Genomic DNA, 18,409 nt, shown 5'->3' with positions numbered 1-18,409 from the left:
TACGGTTTTAAATGTAGTTTTCTTCAAATTTCCTTTTCAGGTACAAAGATGCTTTGGGAGGCTTGTGGGTTGTCCTGATACTGCTTGTCTGCTACACATTGACTGAAATCCTTCGAGTTCTGAGCAGCACCTGGCTAAGTGTCTGGACAAAAGCAAGTTCCTCAAAGAGCAATGGAGCTGGATTCTATATTTTGGTGTATGCTATTTTGTCGTTCAGTCAGGTTTGATTGCACTTTTCCACCTTTATTGATTGCAATCAGTGGTGATCATCCTTAATTATTCAAGTTGCTGTGCCACATATACTTTTATTTTCCCCATCTTCCTTACATCTAAAGATGGGACCTAGCCTTATCTAAAGGAGAAACTTTCCTGCTACAGAATTTATTTCCTTTAAGCTTGAAGCCCAATAATATATTTCAACTGTATCAGTTAAAAAGAAGACAACAGCTGAAAATAACAGAAAATTTGCTAACTTTGATTATGTTTATTCAGAGGAGTGTTGTAACTCTCAAGTCCATGAACATAAATGAAATGAGGCTCATTCTGGATTCACTTTCTACAGGTAATTGTAACACTGGCAAATTCCTTCTGGTTGATTATCTCAAGCCTAAATGCAGCTAAAAGGCTTCATGATTCCATGCTGCATTCTATACTTCGAGCACCAATGGTATTCTTCCACACTAATCCATCTGGACGCGTAATCAACCGATTTGCAAAGGATCTTGGTGATATTGATCGCAATGTTGCAAATATTGGTAATACGTGTCTCAGCCAAGTTTGGCAGCTGTTCTCGACTTTTGTTCTCATTGGAGTCATCAGCACTATATCTATGTGGGCTATAATGCCACTTCTGATCCTATTTTATACCGCCTATATATATTATCAGGTTCGCTAAACTGCTAAACTCCATATGTTTAGTTTCCCTTTATTTTGTCTATCCCTCGGCATATGGTTTTCTCTGCTTTCCTTGAACTCCATTTTAATTTTATTTTTGTTGAGTCCCACGTTGGTGTGGTGTTTTAGGGTTGAGATGGTCTCTTTGTATGGTCTTGGGCAGTCCTCCTCTCATGAGCTAGCTCTTGGGGTTGAGTTAGGCCCAAGGTTCATTTTTTTATAATGTTACCGGTGTCAAGTTGTCACGACCCAAAAATCCTTAAGCCGTGATGGCACCTATGCCCAACCCGGTAGGCGAACCATTTTCTTATTTTAATCCATTTACATTATTAACATGCATAAAGTAAGCATAATTAGTGATAAATTATAAAAGATGTCTCGAAATTACATAAGTGCGGAAGATACAACCAAAATACCCCAAAGACCCGGTAATATGAGTCAAGGACACCTAACTGAAAGTATAATACAAGAGTTTTGACACCTCATGTCTAGAAAATAGAAAGACAGTTAAATAAAGAAATAGAGTCAGAGTCCGCTGCTGCGGATCGGCTAGCAGCTCACCCCGAAAATTCCAAATAGCAGAATCTAATCATCCCATCAAGTACAAACCTGCACATAAAAGTGTAGCAACTGTAGTATGAGTACGGAAAACACGTGTACTCCGCAAATCTCATGACCGTCCGCAACGAAGTAGTGGCAATGTTTGGTCTTGAAAACATTAGCTTAAAAAAAAAAAAAGGGCAGCCCGGTGCACTAAGCTCCCGCTAAGCTAATGTTTGGTCTTGAAAACATTAGCTTAGATAGATATAATTCTCAATATTTAAATAATAAACAAATAAGAGGGCATTAACTTCATAAATCAGATGAACATCTCGTATTTAACCAAGTAAAGTAGATAAATCCGATTCTTCCCAAGAATCCAAAGAGAAGTTAAAACCACATCATAAAGTCAGATAAAGATGAAATGCAATGACCATATGCAATCGGTATACACACGCTCCTTTAATAGGGAGTCGTGATCCATGAGAGACTCGCGAAGTCCATATACTCAATCTCAGTACGGACGGTCTCCACGTACTGATGGTCTCAACGTACTAACCCGAAACCATTTCCCCTCGGATTTACTTCACTCCACTCGGAACCATTTTTCCTCGGACATAACCATATGAATCATCAGTGTGTTATACGCATGAGATATCATATAAGAGCATGAAATACAAATTAATCATAGAAATCGTCCCGCCAAGCCATAACCTAACAAATCATCAAAGAAAACGGATATGTATGATCATATAAAAGCATGAATACCATATGCACACATGGGGCATATATACTATAAGAAAATGCATTACAACGACTTTTCATTTTTCACAAGTACAAATTAGCTGGAGTGATGTCTGAACACTTAATCAATTAATCATGATAATCATCTTTCAACTTAGTCACAACATGCTTTTTATCAAACAGTCACGTAATTCGATAAATACCCAAAACATGGAACTGGTATCCGCATAAGTGCTCATGACGTCACGAATACATACCCCTTCTTTTACCCTTAAACCCTTGTTATCATTTAATTTACAAAAACATTCCTCCAATTGAGGTCAAAGCTTAACTTACCTCGATCTGAGCGAAGCATTAAGTCTTTCCGAAGCTCTACAGTGGCCGAAATCACCAAACGAGTCCAATCTATTCAAAATAGTACTCTACAAGGTTAAACGACTCCAATGATATCCATATTGCTATACAAGAGAGTCGGACTAAAAAGTCAACCTAGATCCCCGAGGTCAAAATCAAAAATTTCTTTCCAAATCGAATTACCCATAACCTAAGTCTTAAATCTCAAATTTCACCCAGTTCCATCCACTTGGGTCTCAAATCATCAATTTGCATTCTCTTAAACTCTAGAGCAAAAACCCTAATTTCTCCAACAATTTCATGGATAAAAACGTAAATAACTGAATGAATCATGGGGAAATACCAAAGTGGAGATTAGATTCTTACCCCCATGTTAAATCGAGAAGAACACCGCAAAAATCGCCCAAATCTGAGCTCCCTAGCTCCCAATGATCAAAATACCAAAAATCTCCGAATCTGCCTTTTAAAACACTCCCATGCATTTTCTTCATCCTATGGCAGAAGACTTTCTGCGATCGCAAAGAACAAAACTTGTGTTGACGGGTCCTAAGTTACTTGGACTCTCCTAAAATGTCATCGGGTGCGTGTCGGATCCTTCAAAAGTAGTGTATTTTTAGAGGATCGGACACGAGTGCCACAACATTTTTGAAGAGTCCGAGTAACTTAGGACGGGTCAACCCTCAAATTCCTTCTTTGTTGTCGCGGAATACCCTTCGCGATCGCGAAGAACAAATCTTGCACCAGAAGCCAGCAACAATCATTCGCGCTAAAATGACCATAACTTTCTCATACGACATCGGAATTCGACGATTCTTGTTGCTATATTTCTGATTCCTAAATCATGACATGAATCTAATGGTTCAATCAAAGCGCAATTTAGAGCTCATTTGCTTAATGTGGTTCCATTCATGGTCAAAACTACGTCCGAAACTAATTGGAATCTAACCAAAACTTGCAGAAAAGCACAAAATCATCATACAAACCTGTTGGAACTTTCAAATCATGAATCTGGACTCGTTAACTCAACTATTTGACCGTGGTCAACTCTTAACTTTCAATTGTATTAGAATGCAACTCAAGCGTCCGAATCACTGTTGCACCCCTCGGGACTTGTCCAAGCTATCCAACTAAGTCATACATTGCCATCCGGACCTATGGGAACTTTGAAACTTCGATTCCAAATCTATTTACCCCGATGTTGACTTTGGTCAACTCTTATTTTTTTCGCTCAACGCCTTTAGTTTTTTTGTTTTCTTCTACGGTATGCATCATGTTGCCTCGGGACCCATTCCAACCGTCCCCGTAAGTCATAATATGCATGTTGAACCTACAAGAAGTGTCATTTGGGGGAAAAGGTTTCAAATACTCAAAGCGACCTGACGGGTCGTTACACAAGCCCATCCAATTCATTGTTTGCTTGATGTTGGCCCACCATCTTATATTTTCCATGCTGCCCCCTGGGGGTGGGGGGTGGGGAATGTTGGAGTCCCCCATTGATGCTTTAGGGGTGGGATGGTCTCTTTATATTGTATTGGGCAATCCTCCCTTCATGAGCTAGCTGTTGGGGTTGAGTTAGTCCCAAGGTCTATTTATACTTCTAATTACTCAAAGAGCGCAATTAGAGAAGCAACACTTCTTATGCGTTCTTTAACTTAGGTTGAACTACATGGCATCCTATTTGAGTACTTTGATGCACCCTCCTTCAAAATAATTTTGTTAAATTATGTGACAACCTCATCTAAAAGGTTAAGTGATTACAGACGCACACTTTTATTTATGTAATACATGTTTAACACTCCCCCTCACGTGGTTATAAAAAAACAAACACCCCTCACATGCTGATACCATTCTAAATTAGGTACCACCTCATCTAAAAGTTTTAATTTGTGAGAAATAAAACACAAGATGAAGTGTTTATGGGAATGCATGACTTCAATGCCCAACACACCTATCTATTCATATGCCCATTTTACAATGAATACTTCACACTTGTCCAATATGGGACACTAATATGTACAAGACAATAATAGCCTATGCAGCAGTCCTCCTCAAGCCGGCATACACGTCGTATGTGCCGAGCTTATTACATTTGTAACCAACTTGAGGACCTGTGAGAGATTTGGTTAATCTATATGCAAGTTGATCAATGAATTAACAAATTTTTCAGCATTATCTCTTGAGAGTATATTCCCTCGGACAAAGTGACAAGTAATTGTTGTGTACTTGACCCCCTCATGAAACACTGGATTCGAAGAAATACAGCACAAAACTTGATTATCACAAACCAGTTCCATCTGAGTGATTTCTCCAAACTGCAATTTTTCAGTAATTGTTTGATCCATATGAGTTCGCAAGTCACAACTGCCCTGGTGCGACATTGAACTTCGGCACTGGATCTCACAATCACACTTTGCTTCTTGCTCTTCCAGGATACCAACAATCACACTTTGCTTCTTGCTCTTCCAGGATACCAAATTGACTCCAACTAGAACAAAGCATTCAGAGGTTTGACGTATATCATCAGGAGACCATGTATCCAATCATCATTTGTATACCCAACAATTCTCTCATGTCCTCGATTCTCATAAAGTAACATTTTTCTTTGAGCTGATTTATATACCGAAGAATACAAACTATTGCATCTTAATGGAATTCACAGCAAGAAAAACTGCTGACAATACTCACTGAAAAGGCAATATCAGAGACTCCGCTCCTGTTGAGCCTCATCTCTCTCTATTTCAGACCAAAAAGAGGCCAAAATAAATAAATAAAAGAAAGTCAAATTTACGTGTAAAACCCATAATCGGGTTACATGTGCCGGAGGGTATTAAGGCATGCTTCACTATCCCTTATCAGCTACGTAAGGGTTTCCAATGGGATTTATAAAGATGCTAGGATACTCCATCCATTACTTTAAGGTTTTGGATTGGATGATCAGATTCTTTTACAGAAATTAGTCTTGGCATTAGTTCTGTACCCTTGTATTTCCCCTTTTGGCTTTCAGGACTACATGTGAAAAGTCTCGCTTCTCTATATTAATACTTCACCTCATCTGTGACTGTGCGCCCTCCCTGGCTGTTGTTTTTGATGAAGGAGATACTTCCGTACCTTGTATTTTCTTTTTAGCTTTTAGGACTACATCCTGAAAGGTGAGGCTTGTCTGTGTGAATACTTTCACCTCATCAGTGATTGTGTGCCTCTGGCTGTTGTGCTTGATTAAGCAGACATATTACCCAATCATATGCACAATCCATGATAATTCTTCAACTTTTGATTTTACAATATTCTACACTGAGGATCAGATGATACAATAGTACTATGTATGTTTCGCAGAATACATCCCGCGAAGTGAAACGTCTAGATTCCATTACCAGGTCCCCTGTGTATGCACAGTTTGGAGAAGCTATAAATGGTTTATCAACCATCCGTGCATATAAAGCACATGACCAGTTAGCTTCCATTAATGGGAAATCTATGGACAACAATATCAGATTCACTCTTGCCAACACAAGTACAAACCGCTGGCTGACCATAAGGCTTGAGACACTAGGAGGCATAATGATCTGGTTGACTGCAACATTTGCTGTTATACAGAACGGGAGAGCAGACGACAAGGTTGCGGTTGCTGCTACTATGGGTCTGCTCCTAAGCTATTCTTTGAATATTACTACCTTACTCAGTAACACTCTGAGACAAGCAAGCAGAGCCGAAAATAGTTTAAATGCTGTTGAGCGTGTTGGTACATACATAGATTTGCCATCAGAGGCTCAAAATGTTATTAGCGTTCGGCCTCCTCCAGGCTGGCCGTCATCAGGGTTCATCAAGTTTGAGGATGTTGTCCTACGTTACAGACCTGGACTTCCTCCTGTCTTGCATGGTTTGTCATTCACAATTTCTTCAGGTCAGAAAGTTGGCATTGTTGGAAGAACTGGTGCTGGAAAATCGAGCATGCTTAACGCTTTATTTCGAATTGTGGAACTTGAAAGAGGGAGAATATTGATTGATGGTTGTGATGTTGCTAGTATTGGACTGACAGATCTTCGAAGTGCTCTTAGTATCATACCACAATCACCAGTTCTTTTCTCTGGTACATAATTCTCTTTCAGTTATTTTTGGTACTATGTCACTCTTCCACAGCCCAGGACTGGCAAGTTGAAAAAAATCTAACAAGCAACTTAAATTGATGCATGCATACATTGATTTAGAATCTGTCTACTCAATGATTTGGAATTATAATATAAGAAAAACGTGAGAGTTTATTCTTGGTGTTGATGAATGAGTTTGTACCCCATGTTCTTTCCCTTCATACAAATTCACATTCTCTGGTAATTAGTACATATGTGGAAGGTTTATGTATATTTCCATGACAACTTGTGAAATGAAACTCTTAGTGTTTTACAATCTTCTCCCTGAAAACCAAGCTTTGAGGCACGCAATCACATATGAGGTGAAGTGGCTCCAACTAACCATATAAATTTTTTATCTGGGTTTATCCCGCATTTGGTAGCACAAGGTATTGGACAGATAAGGATCCTTTATCTGGTTTTGGGCTTTAATCTATCCTGGGGGTACGGGTGATATTGTTATCCAGGACTAGATAAGCCTCAGAATTTTCTAGTTTCCTTTCATTTTCTCTTCTTTCAATTCCTTCTACCTTCATTCCCACTCCCTTAGCTACCACGAAAATATAGACATACATGGGTCCTGATCTTTCTTACCCTTGATATAATCTGCCATTATAATACCAAATCTTGCCCCAGACCAAGTGACCCCTTATTTATACTCAAATATCTGCTGAAGTTATTGTTGCAGGACTACAGATTAGCCCTAAAATGCATTACTGGTATGCATGTTTTCTCATTATTCAGCTTTTCATTTTCATTAGGTACTGTACGATTTATGCATGTTTTCTCATTATTCAGCTTTTCATTTTCATTAGGTACTGTACGATTTAATCTTGATCCTTTTAGCGAACACAATGATGCTGACTTGTGGGAGGCATTAGAGCGGGCACACTTGAAGGATGTCATAAGGAGGAATGCCTTTGGTCTAGATGCTGAGGTGAGCTCTTGTCCTTTCAATCTGCTTCAAGTTAAAGTCATTAGTGTTAAAAGTATCGGGAGGTGTAGAAATTTCCGCTTTTGAGAATTAGCCCACTACACTGAAAAGCTAAATTTCATTCTTTCAAGATGAAATTCAAGTTGCGGCACCTAATAAGTCCTTGTAAGGCGGAGGGGTATGTCTTGCATGATCAAAGTCCTTGTAAGGCGGAGTCTGAAAAGCCGTAATCCACTAGCTCTAGTGAGTTAGCGAACAACTCAGTGTCTTGTTTCTCTTTTTGTTTTTTTTTGTTTTTTTTTTGTTTTAATTACATTAGGTTAAAGGAAGTTAGGGTGGGGTCATGATGAGGGAGTTTAGCCTATGTGAGAACTTTGAATTGTGAACAATGCTATTTCTATTCTTAGAAGGCTGTTTTGACAGAAATGTGATTTAGGATGATAAAAACGTCTTGGACCATTTACAAGAAGTCATGGTAATTAGTGATTTATGTTCAAGATTAATAATTTTTTTCCATTTTTCGTACCACCGAAGAATTTGTTTATCTTAAAATACCATAATTCAACATTAGGTAGCTACATAGAGTAACATAAACTGGATTATGCATTTGAAAAGAATAAAAAATTGATTGATTTACGTATTACATATGTAGCGGTGGAAGAAAATGTTATGATAACTAGACAAGTTTGTGACAAGTTTGTTTGGTAGAAAAACATCATGTTCTAGATTGTACTTCAGTTGTTTAATGCATTTGTTAGAATTTTACTTGGAATGCGTCAAATTTTGGGATGCTTCAGGGGGGAAAAGGTATTACATATTGAGATGCAAGGAGTGACTGAAAAAATGTTGCTTTGGTCATAATGTTGTTTTGGGCTATATCAAGGTTTCAGAAGGTGGTGAGAACTTCAGTGTTGGACAGAGACAACTATTAAGCCTAGCTCGAGCAATACTACGAAGGTCAAAGATCCTTGTTCTTGATGAAGCCACAGCATCTGTTGATGTTAGAACTGACTCACTTATTCAGAGAACCATACGAGAAGAATTCAAAGCATGTACAATGCTCATTATTGCTCATCGTCTAAATACAATAATTGACACTAATCGTATCCTAGTGCTTGATGCTGGGAAGGTATAGCTTGTGAATCTTGTTCTTTCACTGTTCTTTCTTTTTTCTTTATTTCCTACTATACTTTTTCTATTTTCCTTCTTTCAAACATTTGCTACTTGCTTATATTAGGTTGTTGAGTATGATACTCCACAGAGCCTCCTGCTTAGGGAAAGAAGTGTTTTCTCTGGGATCGTTCGGCGCACAGGGGCCGCAAATGCCCAGTATTTACGTAACTTAGTGCTTAATGGAGAGAGAGATCAAACATTCATGGAAGAAGAACTCATGCATATAAATAGGAAGAGGAGATGGGAGGTATCTTCCCAGTGGAATGTTGCTGCGCAGCATGCTCTTGCTACAAATATTTCAGCTTCACTGGATGATTTTCAGGTGATGGAATGTCAAGATAGAAACAACATTTTGCATGCAACAAAGCAGGCAGTTGTAACACTGAAGGATGTTTTGGAGGGAAAACATGATAAAGCTATTGAAGAGAAACTAAGTTGCTCTAAGGTGCCTAGAGAAAGATGGTGGTCATCTTTAGTTCGTGTTATTGAAGGTACAATTTTTCTTTTGCTTCTACACTTCTTATTCCCCCTTTTCACCGTATTACTCCTAACTAGGTAGGTTCCTCACATTTCACAAAAACATAAATGAGCCTCAAGCCAATAATATAGAAATCATGTGTGAGTTGAGATGTGGTTTTCTATTTCCAAAAGAATTTTGATACTTGGAACATGTAAAGCAAATGCAAGGTTGTAGTTACTGCGAGTCTTCCTGGCATGCACGCCACACCCTCAATTGGAGTGATACGAAAATGCAAGGTCATTCCTTCAATTGAAGTTACTGCTAGTCATGTTGTTCAAACTCTTTATTTTCCAAGAAGTAAAATTTTGAACAGAAATCTGTTACCATTAAAAAAAAAAAATTGAACAGAAATGCAAAAATCAACGTGAAATAGGGCTAATTTCTCTTTATTTTAGCAATGTCGTTCCAAGATTGACTAGTGAGATGCATATTTGCTTCCTGGAGGAGAATTGACACGAGTGCAACTGGTGTTGTAATATTCTGCAAATGTTTATTTCAAATTACATGTTTTGAATTTTCTTCAGTAACGTCATCTTGATGTTGCATCTCATCACAATGGTTTTCCTCATTGGTGTTATTTCTCATTAATTATGCCTTTCAAAAGACCAAAACTAAATCAAACTTCAGTATGACAAAGTTCATGCTTCTATTTTGGTTCAGGTCTTGCTGTGATGAGCAGGTTGACGCCAGAAAAAGTTCCTCTCCTTGGAGATGCTTTGGAAGAGAGATCAGAACATCAGAATCCTGATGAAATGTAGCGAGATCTTTTTCAGTTCTTTTTTTCCACTATTTCCATATTGTATTTTAATGTACTGGAATACAGCCTTTTATTTCCAGATCAAACTGGGATTTAGAAGTTCGGCTCAGGGAAAGGAAAGGAAAGGATTTTGATGAAGATAATTTATGTACGCTACCATTCTCTGAGAAAGAGAGGTTAAGAGATACTAATAACCATCATTATCATATAAATTTTCTCATATTCTTTTTGACCTGCCAACCTTTGATGAACAATTGCTTTAAAATAATCTTTAATTATACTTTCTATAAATCATCATTTCATTAGCATTTGTCAAACCTTGAGCAGTGACTTGCTCTCTTTTAGTATGATTGATAAACTAAAAATCAATTGAATGGAACTAGCCTAACCCTTATTCTATCACAGCTCGGCCCATCATTTTTAATATTTGCATCCCATTTCATATTTTGAGATTTTAAATAAGTTTGAGGTTGAGTTTTCAGACCTTTTGGGGTTGTTTTGGTTGTTACTCAAGGGACTCTGGCGAGTTTCGGCACTTTTGAAACACTTCGGAATTTTTTTGAAAAATGAGGCCATGCTTTGGTGCAAGCGCTCCATTGCATGAGGCAGGCGTGCCCAGTGTGTGCCTGGTCGCGTGAGGTGTGTTACGTGGTGCGCCTGCTGTGTGAGCTCCTTCTATGTGTTGGGCGTACATCGCCTGATCTGTGGCACGGGGTGCAAAAGTATATATACACGGGACAATCGGGAATTTTGAGTTTTAGTTATTTCTCACGTAATACTTGAGAGTTTTTGAGAGCTATGGAAGACTCCAAGCCCTAAGAACATTAAGGTAAGCGTTCCATGGAATTCTCTAGCTATTTTCATTGATTCAGTGAACGTTATAAAATCGAAACACTAAATTTCTATGGAATTGATCTAAGGAAGTTCTTTAGAACTACAAAAGTTGGAATTTTGGATTGAAAGCGTCAAAAGAGGTAATTCCTTTACTTCTAATTTGTTACGAGGGATTGTTGAACATCATAGTGAAGTTTATGATGGACTTATACAATCCATAAAGTAACGGCTATAATATAAATTAATGAAAGGAATTAAGTAATCCAAGCCCCAGGATTCTTCAACCCAATTCTTCGATTAGAAAGGGAAACACTAGTTCAGGAATCCTCTCGCCAAAGAAAATCTGTTGGTGCTCATGGTTCAGTAATTTTGACTAGTTGACCAGAGTTGACTTTGTGGGGCAACCTTTAACCTCGAGTTTTTTGTGCTAAAATTAAGAAGAGGTTCATCTAAGGGGTTTTGACCATTTTAAACGTGTTTCTGTGCAGTTTGAGGTGATCCCTAGACCTGAGAGCATGGTTCTGATTTATTAAAAAGTGTGTTTTGTTGTGCAATTGAGGCAAGTAAGACTTTAAAGTTTGATGCTTGCTTTTCAAAAGCTGTGGCGTGGTTTATAAAATGTTTTGTCTGTTTGGCCCATATGTTGGGTCAAGTGTATGCTTGGAAGTCAGTGGTCTGTGGACCAGCCGTGTATCCCTTATTTTTCAACTATGCAAATCTTCATTAATAATTTGAGTGGGTGTTTTGGTGTGATTTCCTTCCATGACGTTGGGGCATTTGAATATTCTTCCTTTGCTATTATATTAGGGGCAAACACATATTGTTGTAATATATAGTAGGGGGCATGCACATGCAGTCATTATATATTTAGGACATACATATGCTGTCGTGAAATACTTTTGGGGCATTACTTATGTTGTCATGCACTCATCGGGGTGTTTGGTTAATTTCCTCCACTATCATTTATGACCAGTCCTATGTATTGATTGTGTTAAGCTGTGATTTATTCTTAACTGAATATATGTATCATTCTTTGAGAAGAGATTTTGTTAAGATAAAATAATTGATCAAAATCTGTTGTGCATATTTTGTTGCGGGGTATTTTCTAACGCTTATTCTAGGGTACTTAAAGGGCGAGTCAAAGATTTTACTAATTACATTTACATATAATTTTCTCCTTGCCTGCATATCCATGCAAATATTGTTGTTGACAACGCAATTAATAGTTGAAAGATTCTGAGACAATACTTGTTGCTACCGAATTGTTTGTGGAGGCTGTCGCCTCACCTTTATTTATTTACTTATTCCTTTTGGGGTTTGCACACCTAACTTAAGACTTGTGTAATTGTTTAGATGTTCCATGGTCTAGCTGTGGGATTGGGAAGGTTTCATTTGTTATTATTCGAGATATTAATTTTAATTAATTATAGCTTTGTCTGAGATTCGTATTTATTTATTTAAATACTCAAATGCATGTAAGTGGATGAAAATCTGGTTTAGCTGAGGGATAGAGTTTGTTGGGTGTCAATCACATCTAGGGGGTATTTTGGGGATGTGACAAAGCTGGTATAAGAGCCTAGGTTTTAAGTCCCCGGTCATAAAGTAGTGTTTAGTAGAATCTTGTTCATGGGTATGTAGGAGTTTGACCTTGGAGATATTTTTTCGCAGATGGTTAGGACATCACATCCTCTTTTGCTAGACAACAAAAAGTAACCAACTGGATGTCATGCTAGACATGGTGCTGCCGAGGTGGTGGAAAGATTAGAACTCAGACAAGAGCTCAAGCAAGGGAGTTGGATGTACCTTAGCCTGAGATTGTGATGGGCTAGCCCCAACCTGTTGTGACAGGGCAAGCCAATGTATCGGTGGTTCAGGATATTCGCTTTACTTGTGGACGAGGTGGCCAGATTATTGAATGTGTTAGATGCATTAGTGCCTACTCAGGTCTGGCTTGCCTGAGGCGGCTCATCAACGGGTTGTGCAACCAGTTGTGACAGTGGGGGAAGCCCAAGTAACTTAGCTTTTATGGTCTTAAGTCGTTGGAGTTTGATGCTACACTGGCTTCTATTAATCCTCAGAAGTTCACTGAGCATTGTGAGAAGATATTGCCTACATTGGGGTTGAGGGAGGCTCATGGTGTAGATTTTTCCATTTTCTTGTTCTTCGATTATATAGAGTCGTGATGGAATTTAATTCAGAGAGCCAGACAGAGAAGGTAACTTGTCATGCCCCGAACCTGGGCCTAGACGTAACACGACACTCGGTGCCTTGCTATATGTGGCATGTACTGATGCAGAATATAATTTTAAAACATGAATATTCTGAATAAATCATGAGCCATCATAATAATAATAATAATACTGAAAATACTGTTTTAATCATAAGTACAGAAAAATAGTCTGAAACATAGTTGTGTAGCCCACAAGGCTAAACATAACTGAATACTAAACATGACACATTGACTAGTTTATGAAACCTCTGACATGAGTCTGAAATACTGAACTGGTGTTGGGACAAGGCTCTAGCATACCTGACTTTCTAGCATGACATAACTGATGAAAGTAAAGACAACGCTCTGAAGTAAGTGGGGCTCACCAACTAGTTGATACGATGAAGTCCTAATGAGCAAACACGTCATCCTGAAAATATGTACCTGCATCGTGAAATGCATGCCCCGATCAAAAAGGACGTAAGTACACTGGAATTGTACTTGTATGTAAAGCAATTGAATGAAAGAACTATAAGTGGGGTGCTCGGGGAATGGGCAGCCCAAGTCAATAACATGGATACATAAGTAATCTGAAATTGAAATTGTAACTGTAAGCTGTAAACTGTAACTGAATACTGTAAATTAAACCTGGACATGACTATGATCTGCATGATCAAGCTGTAACATGAGTAAAATATTTTTAAGTATATATATCTGTGGGAGAGCCATAGTATAACCTACAACATGAAAGCACCACATGCTCACCGCGAACCAACTCCGTCTTCAACGTGTTCCAAAGAAATTAATTTGAATTTTTAGTGAAGGATTGACCGAACCAGTGTAGTCGCCTTTGAAACCATGCAGTTTTTTGCTAGTTTGGCGGAGTTTATGATATGCATGCAATGACATTTATATGTACAAGAAAGTAAACAATTAAGCCAACAATTACAACAAATCAAATTGTAGTGAAACCCTTGTGGTTAGAACCTATTTGAAAATCCCTAGCAGAGTCGCCATCTGTAACGATTAACTTTTACGCGAGGCATAAAAGCTACTTCATAATTGTGGACTCTTTTTGGATTTATTATTATTTAGAGTCGCCACCTAATATATTCAGTGAAATTAAGAAAACCAAGTTAAAAGGGTTTAGTTAAACAAGAGGTATATCCTTTTTTAAACTAGAGTTCTAGGTAACGGTTCAAGTGATTCCTCGGGGAAGGTGTTAGGCACCCCGATATCAAGAATCCGCAGAATGCGGTTGACCTTCGAGTTTCAAAATGTGATGTGTTTATTTGCTTAAAATGAGTTTAAAATCTTGTGTATCAAATCATGGCATATCATTTAAAATTATTTTGGGAAAAGTCCCTTATTTAAAAAGAAGAATGGAATTCCTTTTGACAACATCCATAAAAGATTAAACTGTCATTTCATTTTCAGGACCAAAACACACCCAATATTTCTCTTGAGTAGAGTTCGACTTAGTTTGGTCCAAAATGTTATGTCCTATTTGTTATCCTTATAAGTGTTGAAAATATTTCAAAGTAATGTCCTTTTTCACAAGATATGCCACAAAGTTGAGACAAATTTTGCAAAAATGGTCCTTTTACTTGGGAATCATAAGAATTTATCTTTTAAAGGTCAACCACATCCTTATTTTGTCCCTCTCCTAGACTTGGTCCAAATAGGGTCCCTCTAATTTTATTCAAGTTAAGTGGGCTTGACCCAAAGCAGATTTTCATTCTTTTATAAATCATTTGAAGCCTTTTTGAAAAGATCATTTGCAAGTTTCTTCATAAATTTAAAAAAAAAAAAAAAAAAAAACCTCTTTCCAAACCATTCTTTCTTCGGTCATTTTTGGAAAAAACTCTCAAATTTTAAAAAGGGTTTTTATTCCTCTAACCAAATAGCCCATTTTTCGTTTTCTTCTCAAAATTTCCTAGTTAATAAAGTCAATCTAAAATAAGCTCAACACTCCAACTGTTTTTTTTTTCTAAAAAAAAAATAAAGATTGTTTCCTTTGCCACTTTTTTAGAAAAAAGAAATTTATTTTTCTTTATCTTTTTTTTGGGTCTAAGTTTAACATAAAGGTGTTCGGGTTCCAATCCGTTCTAGAGATATCACGCATCGTTGCCTAATTTCAACTAGGTCTTAACCATATGAGTTTCAATATCTTTACAAATACGTACAAAACACAATACAAGGAAAATAAAGCATAATGGACTGGTGGGCCTACCAAGCCCACCAGTTAACCATTTTCAGCCATGTTTGGGCCTTTAATTTCTGAATTCGAACACGATAATACGAGGTTTTGGGCCTTAGGCCCAACGAAGCGGCTGATATGCATTTTTGGCCCAACTGGGCCTGCGTCACATGAGTTCTTGCAAAGGAGAGGGAAAAAGGAAAATAAAGGTTAGAGGGGATCTATACTTAACAACTCATTTAACAAAGACTTTCATATGAATATCATTCAAACACAAATGCGTATACAAAATGCATATCAGATATATACACTGTTAAACAGTCATGGGCCATCACAGTAAATGAAAGACATATATCGACAGGGCCAAATAGCAAAAAGAAAGTAACAGGCAAGCCTAAACGAGTTTAGTACAACAATGTAGAAAAAGAATGGGCTTGGCCCATGGTCATGAAAACAATCCACATACTTATAATATACATCGAGTATACACAATATAAACCTTTTGTATATTGGGTATACATGGGGTATATATCCTCGTATCTTGATGTATACTCCATTATTTCAAACTTGAAGAAGGATATAAGAGGAGAAGATTTAAGTAGGAAGTTGAATCATCATTTTAAAAAAAAAACTGATTATCACAACAAATATGCGCAGTTATACAGGGATTTACTTAATATACATAGAATATACACACTTCCTAAAACATTTATGATGTTCATCAAAGGGAAAAGTCAATCTACTATAAGAAACCTCAGTTTCCTATGGATTTCAAACACATACACATTTCTCCTTTAACATCATAGTCATGGCTTAACTTCAGTAGACAGGGTCTAGCTGAGAGATCATCAGTTCTAGCATATGCAGGCACCAACAAATGTACTGACAAAATGACAAACATGAGGAGCCAAAACAGAACTAGTGGCACTCAAATAAGTTCAAATTTTCTAACATAAACTCATGGAGCATCAGACATAGGAACTCAAATTTGTTATGTACATAGTATAAGTGACACAGTTATCTCAAAGCGAAAAGGAGGTGGGAGTATCATGAACTCAAGCAAGCACTCTTTTGTCATCCTTTCATATTAAACTCATTTTTAACCAATAGAGATTGAATTGGTTTTTCGAAAAAATGGGAAGAGTTGCATAGATGGTTTTTACAGATTTGATGTTCATCTTATCAATAAATGAAGGTGTTCACAAGATTCAGTCTTCCAACAGGGTTTAAAAAAGGAAGTGAGACCTTTAAAAAGGCATCTTAAGATTAAGAGAACTAGCATAGACTCTTACACAAAGCAGAAACTCAACACTCAGGCAAATACATGGCATGAAAAACATTTTTCTGAAATAAGGTTATCTCAATTGACACTCAGTAGTTTTACAAGTAAAGGAGGGAAAGGTATACAGAGGATCATGTTCATTTGTCAGTTGTCAACATGCTTATTTAGGCTAGATTATGACTCAGTTGAATCAGACAAGTTCCTTTCAGGAATTCATACAAGTACCCTCTTTTGTTTCAGCTTAAGCACACATTAACAATTAAAAACCCCTATTTGTTTGATCACACGTCTTTTGTCATTTTATACTTGAAGCATGGCCTAGTGGAGATGAAAATTATACTGATCATATTCATATAGTTATGCAATAGCACGATAATGGTACAAATACCAAACACAAAGAGAAAAGGTCAAAATGCACAGACAATACCCGTTGATTCACACAAGCTTCAGGACTCACCTTTAACATGTAACCTCACATAATTTCCATCTTTTATACATACTGAGACCTTGGGGTGTCCCATGGACTTGTGATTCAATAGAGAGGAACCCCAGTAGTATAGAGTAGGAAGTACTAGTCTTAGTGGGTACTCAAAGCCTATTCTCATCCCCTCTTAACCCTAGGACATCACTCTGCATCTCCTCACAACCAAGTGACCGCCTCCTAGGTTTCTCTTTGACTTAGCATGATCATAAATAGTCCATTCTTTACCTCTAATGACATATATTGATTCAATTTATCATGACAAGGACAAACACTTTATTTCTTAATTCCCCAACTATCCTAAACATCAATTACTATTTAATCAGCATTGGACAGTACCACCATGACTCATTTTAGCTAGATTTCTTGGCGTAAATAGCCTATATATGCACATTGAAACAAATTTAAATATCAAAATCACTGAGTAACAACACGGTCATATAAGATTATCAAAAGTAGTCATTCGCGACATGTTTTGTACTCCTTAAGTCTACTTAGTTAGTTACAATCTTAAGCCTGTTTTTCTAGCTAACAAACAGTCTCAATAACATGCTCTTTATATGATGCTTGATGGCACAAAATGAATATTAAACACTCAAGCATACATTAACAGCATAACCACATCATTTCATGTTAAGGTTAACTCATAATCATGCAGATTCTTCACTACCTAGAACAACTGAAACAAAACCGCTCAAACAAACTGTCTAACACTTGGTTTACAACATGCTTATGATGATTAGCTTGATATTAAACACATGAACTTGTATTCACCTAACATGATTTGACTAACTGATGCTAACACAAATTCATAGAACAAATCTAATTCATATGTTAATATACTAAAGCTAGACTAATTAACAAATCTACGTACTAATCAGGCATAAAGCTTAATCTAACTACATAAGAAACAAGCATCGACTACTATTATACTTTTAAAAAGCTAATTAACATATAAAGCATATGAGAACATAAATCACATACATAGCAGAAACACACTAAAAATCACTAAAATAAAAGGAGGAACATTTACCTTTGTTTTGCGCAGCCTTGGTTGAGAATGAAATTTGAGATCCTTTTTGCTCCTCAAACCCAACTCAGCTGAAAAAGGAAAATAAAACTTTAGACTGAAAACCTAATTTTCTCAATTAGTTAAAGGTTTCAGCAAATGCTAAATCCCTAGTTAAATTGGAAATTGGGTATTTTTTCTCTATTCGAGACTTGTGTGTGGTTTAAACAGTGGGATATGGGGTTCTTTATATAGAACCTCAAAAGCCCTAATTTCTTGTTGTAAACCGACGTGGGATAATAAGTTTTGCAAGGATTCCTCTTGAATCCTTGTGATTCATTGAAAGCCAATAGG

At 37.2% G+C, this 18,409-nt stretch overlaps 1 protein-coding gene across 13 annotated transcripts in view; it reads left to right on the top strand.

Moving 5' to 3' along the window:
• Positions 1–10,274, top strand: part of LOC132627114 (ABC transporter C family member 12-like) — a 59,811-nt gene extending 49,537 nt beyond the window's left edge. For 7 of the 13 annotated variants that reach the window (XM_060342237.1, XM_060342238.1, XM_060342240.1 and 4 more), the window contains 7 exons: positions 41–221; positions 563–886; positions 5,866–6,619; positions 7,418–7,593; positions 8,474–8,719; positions 8,828–9,254; positions 9,944–10,274. In XM_060342237.1, the coding sequence (XP_060198220.1) occupies positions 41–221; positions 563–886; positions 5,866–6,619; positions 7,418–7,593; positions 8,474–8,719; positions 8,828–9,254; positions 9,944–10,041 (2,206 nt within the window). In that variant the 3' untranslated portion in view covers positions 10,042–10,274. Of the gene's footprint in view, positions 1–40; positions 222–562; positions 887–5,865; positions 6,620–7,332; positions 7,376–7,417; positions 7,594–8,473; positions 8,720–8,827; positions 9,255–9,943 lie in introns of those variants that run through there. The other 6 variants (XM_060342242.1, XM_060342244.1, XR_009577784.1 and 3 more) reach the window with 5 other exon arrangements.
• The last annotated feature ends 8,135 nt before the right edge of the window (positions 10,275–18,409 follow it).

Source organism: Lycium barbarum, chromosome 2 (assembly GCF_019175385.1).
Source record: "Lycium barbarum isolate Lr01 chromosome 2, ASM1917538v2, whole genome shotgun sequence".
NCBI lineage: Eukaryota > Viridiplantae > Streptophyta > Magnoliopsida > Solanales > Solanaceae > Lycium > Lycium barbarum.
The sequence above is the reverse complement of the archived record's forward strand: the minus strand, read 5'-3'. Positions and strand labels throughout refer to the sequence as shown.